At 40.5% G+C, this 7020-nt stretch overlaps 1 protein-coding gene across 6 annotated transcripts in view; it reads right to left on the bottom strand.

Moving 5' to 3' along the window:
* Positions 1 to 5615, bottom strand: part of SP100 (SP100 nuclear antigen) — a 122046-nt gene extending 116431 nt beyond the window's left edge. For 5 of the 6 annotated variants that reach the window (XR_002726682.3, XM_023193843.3, XM_023193844.3 and 2 more), the window contains exons 1-2: positions 5233 to 5615; positions 3888 to 3962 (exon numbers count right to left, since the gene is read on the bottom strand). Coding sequence is in view for 5 of the 6 variants with exons in the window: in XM_023193843.3 (XP_023049611.2) it covers positions 3888 to 3962; positions 5233 to 5264 (107 nt within the window). In the remaining variant the exon portion in view is untranslated. The remainder of the gene's footprint in view (positions 1 to 3887; positions 3963 to 5232) is intronic. The other variant, XM_023193848.2, reaches the window with a different exon arrangement.
* Positions 5616 to 7020: the final 1405 nt, after the last annotated feature.

Genomic DNA, 7020 nt, shown 5'->3' with positions numbered 1-7020 from the left:
TATATATATATATATATATATAGAGAGAGAGAGAGAGAGAGAGAGAGATACATCTTCCATGAGCTCTTAGTCAGGAGGCTACTGGATAATGTGGTAAACTAAAATGAGATAGTAAAGCCAGAAAGAGGTATACGTGTAATCCACAAAACAAGACCCAACACAGGAGAGATGTCAAGCTTCGGAAGGTCAGCCTTGGAAACTGAAACTAACCAGAACTGATGGAATCAAGAGAATGGATAATTCCAGGAGGGCTTCCCCAAGAAAGTAAAATGGAATGGATAAAGAACCCAATGTGTCTCACTGTACTGAGAAGAATTTTAGAATTCTGCAGAGTGCTTGGGAAGAATTCATAGTGAGGATACACAAAATCCAAGCAAATATATAAGAGGGCAATAGTTATTTGCGGGGGTTAGGGGGGATGTTGCACAGGAAAGGAAATGTAATTATAACACAGTAGATGACTTGGTTGTGAACAACATTTAAATAGTCATCATAATGGTAACACTGATTACTGATGAACCTCCAACTGTGATGTATTATGAGAATGGACAGGGAATGAAAAGGAGTGTTATGGAAAAAGTCTTCATCTTCTGTCCTATTACGTGAACAAATTAATGTCTGAAACTTGAAAAATTACAAAGAGCTGTATCATCATATCATTTCAAATTACAGAAGTAAATACAAAAGGAAGAGCCAAAAAGCTAAAGATAATCCATTTGGGAAACTGGACATGGACTGGGAAGATGGCAGAAAGAACTAGTTGTGTTTGTGAAGGCCTTATTGACTGATACTTTAAGCTATATATATGTTTTACTTTGGTGAAATTAATAACTGAATTAATAAAATGTTTCAATATAATTTACTCTGGATGAAACAGAGTAAAAGAGAAAAATGATACAATTCTCAAAGATTCTTTAGTAGGCATTTTGATAAATATCCTATACACAGGCCTGATTAAAAGAAATAACTATTAGTAAACCAGAGCCAGCAGGAAATGTCCTTAACTTGAAAAAAGGTGTCTATCAGAAAGCCTCAATATAAACATTATTAAGTATCCCTCGAACTCAGGAACAAAGCTAAAATGCTCAGTTTTACTGTTACTATTCAGCATTACACTGGCAGTCCTGGCTAATGCACTAAGGCAAAAGAGAAAGAAAAAAGTAAGATAGAAAAAGAAAAGTATACGGTAAAAGTATAAATTCTGAAAAAGAGGAGGCAAAGCTGCTACTATTTTTGAAGATGTAAGTATTTCTCCAGAAAGACACGAGACAATATTAAGAGGGAGAAGACCACTTAGTAAGACTCCTAAGCACAAGATCTGGGAACTCAAATCAATAGATTTCCCTCATGCCAGCAAGAAATAACTAGAAAATGTAATAGGAAAATGAATTCTTGTTTACAAATACAATTTTAAAATGCCTAGCACCGAAGTGACTCAACAAGGTCCCACGTTCAAAGAATCATGAATAGATGGAGAGATATGCTATGTTTCTAACTGGGGTCACTCAGGATTTTTTTTAGAAACATAAATTCTTCCTAAATTTATCTGTTCATTTAGTGTCTCTCAATTGAATCCCAGTAAGGTAGGTTACAGAACACTACCTATAAAATCATAGTAACTAAAACATTTCAGTATTGAAACAAGAATGAAAAACAGAACCATGGATCAGAACGTGGGTCACCAATGCAAATTCATACATAAAATTTAGTACACTAGTTCCCTTGTACCCACAGGGGATGCTTCCAGGAGCCCCAGTGGATACTTGAAACTGCAGATAGTACCAAACTCTGGATATACTATGTTTTACCCTATCTATACATAAATAAGGCACAATAGAAGATTAATAACAATATCTAATAATAAAGTAGATCAACTATAACAATGTATTATACTAAAAATTATGTAAATGTGGTTTCTTTTCCTTTCTCAAAACATCATACTGTAGGTATTAACAACCTCAGCATATTATCTTTTTCTTTCAGGAAATTTCACATTTTCACCTAAAGGAAGCACTTGACGGCTTCTCTTTGGCATATCTGAATTGCCAGCATCAATCTTCTTGTGCTTTGGGGCCATTATAGACTAAAATAAGGGTTCCTTTAACACAAGCTCTGTTATACCAGGACAGTCGATCTGATCACCACGACAGCTACTCAGGGACTCATGGGCTGGTAGTGTCAACATTGTGGATACCCTGGATAAATGGATGGTTCACATCCTGGGCAGGATGGAGAGGGACAGCATGAGACTTCATCACACTCCTCAGAATGCGAAGTATCTTAAAACTCATGAATTATTTTCTGGAATTTTGCATTTAATGTTTTTGGACCAAGTTTTACGGCAAGTAACTGAAATTTCAGAAAGTAAAACTGTTGATAAGGGAGGACTACTTTAGTTAATAATGGCATACAAATATCAAATACCTATGAGGAATCTAGCAGAAGGGCAAAACCTTCAGAGAGAAAAATACAAATTTTAATAGGAAATATTTTTAAAGTAATAATATACATAAACCATATTCACGAGATGGAAGTCATAATATTATAAAGATGTCCATTCTCTTCAAACGGATTCACAGATTGAGTGCAGTTCCACACAAAATCTCAAGATTTTGACAGGCGAATTTGGGAGTCTAAGACATTCCGGAGGAAGAGGAAGAGATTTGTTATCTCAGATGTCAAGAGTTCCTGAGAAGCTGCCATCACTATGGCAGGGTGGTACTGGCATAAGGAGGGGCTATCACAGGCCAAGGGCAGAGAAGAGAGAACACAGAAGCACACCCTGCCTCTATATTTCCAAAAAGGGTAGCACTGCGAATCAGTAGGGAAAAGGATAATTTAATCAATTCGTGGTGTCCTCAGAAAAACTGATAAGAATCAAAACAAAGACTTCAAACTGTAGCTCAGACAAAAACCAATTTGATCTCAGATAAAACAGGAAATGTAAAAAAAAAAAAAAAGTTCATTCAGATTGTGACTAAGCAAGCGGGAAGTTTGGGGTGACCTGCCTGGGCTGAGCCTGGCTAGAGGCACTACAAAGCCACCACAGGCACATGGAACACAAGATCAGACAGAATCAGTCTGGAAAAATAACTAAGAGACAATAAGCAGAATATCCCAAAGTTCTTAACAGCACAGGCAAACCTAAATAAAGCAAGACTGTGAAGATTGAATGGCAAGAGGTTATGGAGCTTGCAGAGGTCTAGAAACAAATTAAGATCCCTCCTCAAAAATAAACACTCAATTTTTTAAAAATTAGAAAGGACAAGAAACAAGAAACCTATTCAAAGGTAATTGTCATGGAGGAAAAGTTCGAGACAACTATTATGAACACAAAGTAAAAAACTGAAAAGATGAAAGCATGGGGCAAATAAAAGCTGTGAAGGCTACAGTGGCTCCAATGTAAGAATATTTCTGTTTAAAAATCCAAAAAAATTTCAGAGATCTTAGAGGAGGAGCTCTTCCTGTAATAACGGTAGTAGCGAATCTGCCACCTTCACACAGGAACAACTGTCAAAACTGACAGTGCTCACGGAAGTTGTCAGCATCACCTCATTTATAACAAGGGTGCATCTATCTTAACAAATCCATATCACAAGAGGCTTATATGTTACATTTTAAGCTTTAATAAGATAAAAGTCACCATATACAAAGGTCATGGACAAGAAAAGTATATTTATACTTACAGAATATTTAGTGAATTCTCCCATATTATGAAAAAAAAAAAAAAAACGACAAACACCTCAACGGAATCATATTGGCAAAAAATAAACAAACAATTTATAGAAGAGGGAATTTAAATGCCCAAGAAACATGAAAAGCGGTTCAATTTTCCACATCGTAAGGAAAATACAAATTAAAACAAGATGTAACTCTTCATTCATCACCTTTGCAAACCGTGGCTGTGTGCAGGAAGATGGTTCGTCTCATTTGCTATTGGTGAAATACATTCATTCAGACTCCTAGAAAGACAATTTGGCAGGACCAAGTAAATAACTGGACCCTGTGCCTCAATAATTCAATTTTTAAGGTTTAGAGATAAGACAAATACTTGTATAGATGTAAAACCACCCCCCAAAAAAATCATTGTTATGATAGCTTATTGGTAAATGTGAACAATTTAAAAACAACCTAAATGTCCTTCAGCTGGAGAATAGTTAAATAATTATCATATATCAATTCTATGGAATAGCATGTATAAAAAGAATGAGGCAGATCTATATGTATTAAGGTTAAAAGATCTCTTAAGTTTTCCACTATTAAAATAAGTAAACATGCAAAATGCAGACTAGCGCATGCAACGTAATTTATTACAAAACAAGAACATAAATTATGTATTTACAAAAAATGCATTAGATACATAAATGCATAGAAAAATATAAGAAAAGCTGTGCCCAAGACTCTTCACAGGACTGGGAAGGGAAGCTACAAGAATGGGTGAGTAGTAAAGATGACTTTTTCCTTAATATACTTCTCCACTGTTTTAAATTTAATGAACAATAATATATAGTGTATTTCTTTTCTATTAAAAAAATTAAAAGATTAAGTAATGCTATTTCTGAATTCATTACTAGAGAAAAGATAGGATTTCCTTCTCTCTTGTGGTCAGAGGTATCCCCCATCTTGGGACAGGAAATTGAAGTAAAAATGAAAATATTTAGGCTTTTGCCACCTTGGGCCTTTTTCTTCCCTTTCCTTCTTTTGATCAAGGTTGATGGTATAAGAACTCAGACCCTGAGCCAGTCATGGGAACAGCCGACAGATGCCCCTTGCCAGGACAGGTGAGATCACAGCGTCTGATGTTTAAAAGTAAGCCACATTTTTACCCTGGAGTGCTTATTTTCTAAACCACCTTTTTGGACATGACATATGTGAAGGTAGAGGAAGGCTGAGGGATGTGAAAGGGTTCAGAGATCATGAGGAAACAGTTAATCCCAGCCACCAACAACTGCTATGTTCAAGTGTCCCGGTCAGCTGAGCAGTAGATCCAAAACAAGAAAGTCACGTGTGTTATGGCAAGTTGGACTCACACCAGCAGCTGTCCTGCTCCCGTTTAAAAAATCTGATTTCCCCATTACACGCTCTTTCATTTCATTATATTACATCGCATACCTATGTTCTTGCAAAGAAGGATTAAACTAAAGCGAAGCCTTAGGCACAAACTGAACTAAAGGCATGAAAGCTCCAATACTGCCACAGATAAAGGTTAAAGGAAGAGAGGTAAAGACTCACCTGGTGCTCAGGTCGCTGCCACCATCTGCCATCTTCTCACTCTAGGCCCTGCCTGGGCCTCAGAGCCTGGCCTCTGAGCCCCTCCGTGGGCCCAGCCTGTGTGCAGTGTGGCTGCTCAGGCCCCAAGCAGGAAGTCAGCCGACAGACTGACTCAGAAAGGGCTCCGCCCAAATGGGGAAAAGAGAAGTGAAAGTATTTATTTAACCTCCTGCTGGCTATGAACCCTGTGTTTCTTCTCCTTTTTCACTCCAAGGGGTTCTCAGCTTTTCTGACATGTGGCAGAGGGTTGGAGGAGAGGCCTGACAAGCAGCAAGACCTGCAGGACCAGGGAAGGAGGGCCCAGGAGACTAGCAGGTCCAGCTGCCGGGAGTCCACTTGTTTGTGCAATGGACAACAAACAAATTTCCTTGAACCGAAATTGTCCTTAGCTGCTCTGCCCTCTAAGAGGGGGCATAGTTTACATGGGAGCTGGGGGGGTCTCCATGTTTGCCCCTTCCCCTTGCTGAGATAGCTGGGGATGGAAGGTTGGAGAGTTGGAGGGAAAGCCAGGAACTTTTAAATCTTCTCTCAGGCCCATCGGAGAGCCTGAACTGGACTAAGGTAGGTCTCAACACTGGGACCCAGGGCTGGAGAGAACCAAAATGCTCAGCATTGTAACCTGGGGAGAGTGTCCTTAGCCTTCCTAGAAATCAACCAGACGTAAGAGAGAACTGTCCACACCCCTGGGACCAGAGGCTGGAGCCAGCATGGTAAGAAAGGCAAACACTTTACGTGCAAGGGTTTAAGGAATCTTGACTATGGGGCCACCTCGCAACAGCCAGGGGTGAAGAGAACTTCGGAGAAGTCACTGGAATCTTGAGAAGACAAAAGCTTTTCATTGGAGGCGGACAGAGGTTGGAACCCAGATGATCTAGACATGGAAGGGCAGGGTGGCTCCCGCTGGGGGTTCTATCTCTGCCCAGATTTTCCATTTAGATTCTGATTCACCATTCCTCAAAGAACAAGAAGTGACCGAGAAGACTTGCTCTACATCAGTATAAAGTCATAGGTAAAGAAATAGAAGCAAAGAGCGCATGAGAATGGGGCCACAGGACACAACCAGGGACCAGAACTCCAGGCAGAACCATGAGGCAGAGACAGGGAGGCAGCTGAGAGCCTGGGGGCACTGGAATCCGGGGCCCAAAGTCAGCAGAGGGTGGAAGCCAGTGAGGATTCAGGGGCCAGAGGGGATGGCGCTTCAGAACGATGTTTTCCAAATGGCATTCTACTGAATCCAACTTTTTCCAGCTGTGAATAAGGATGCTTGTACAGGTACATTTGAAAATGTGGGAGAGGGGGCTTTCTACCCTCACTCTACTTCTGCCCTTCTTTTCCCCATGAGTGAATGACCAGGCACCAGGACACTGGTGAGAACAGCTTTTCCGGTGGGCAAGGTCACTGTTTCTATCAGGCACTGCACTCCTGTAGGTCTCTCTCTCTCTTTCTCTTACTCTTGCTACCCCTCATGACTCCCCAACTTTATGGGGCTGAAGGGTTGGTAAGCTGAGCCTCTGTCCGGCACAGCTGTCCTTTGATCCCAGTCTCCATGAGGCACATTGGCCCCAAGAAAGCCTGGCATGGACCACACCAGTATGCTCTGGTGTGGTTCACATTATCCCCTCTCGCTGCGTCTGGGCAGCAGGCAGGCCCAGGCCACTGAGCGGCACTGACATCAATGTGCCAGCTTTTCCCTGGATGTGCTTACGGGCTGCTAAGAGCAGCACCTGGAATTCCAGACCAATGAGCCAC

The sequence above is a fragment of the Piliocolobus tephrosceles genome, chromosome 11 (assembly GCF_002776525.5).
Source record: "Piliocolobus tephrosceles isolate RC106 chromosome 11, ASM277652v3, whole genome shotgun sequence".
Lineage (NCBI taxonomy): Eukaryota > Metazoa > Chordata > Mammalia > Primates > Cercopithecidae > Piliocolobus > Piliocolobus tephrosceles.
Note: the sequence above shows the minus strand (reverse complement) of the source record. Positions and strands in the feature narration are given on the sequence as shown.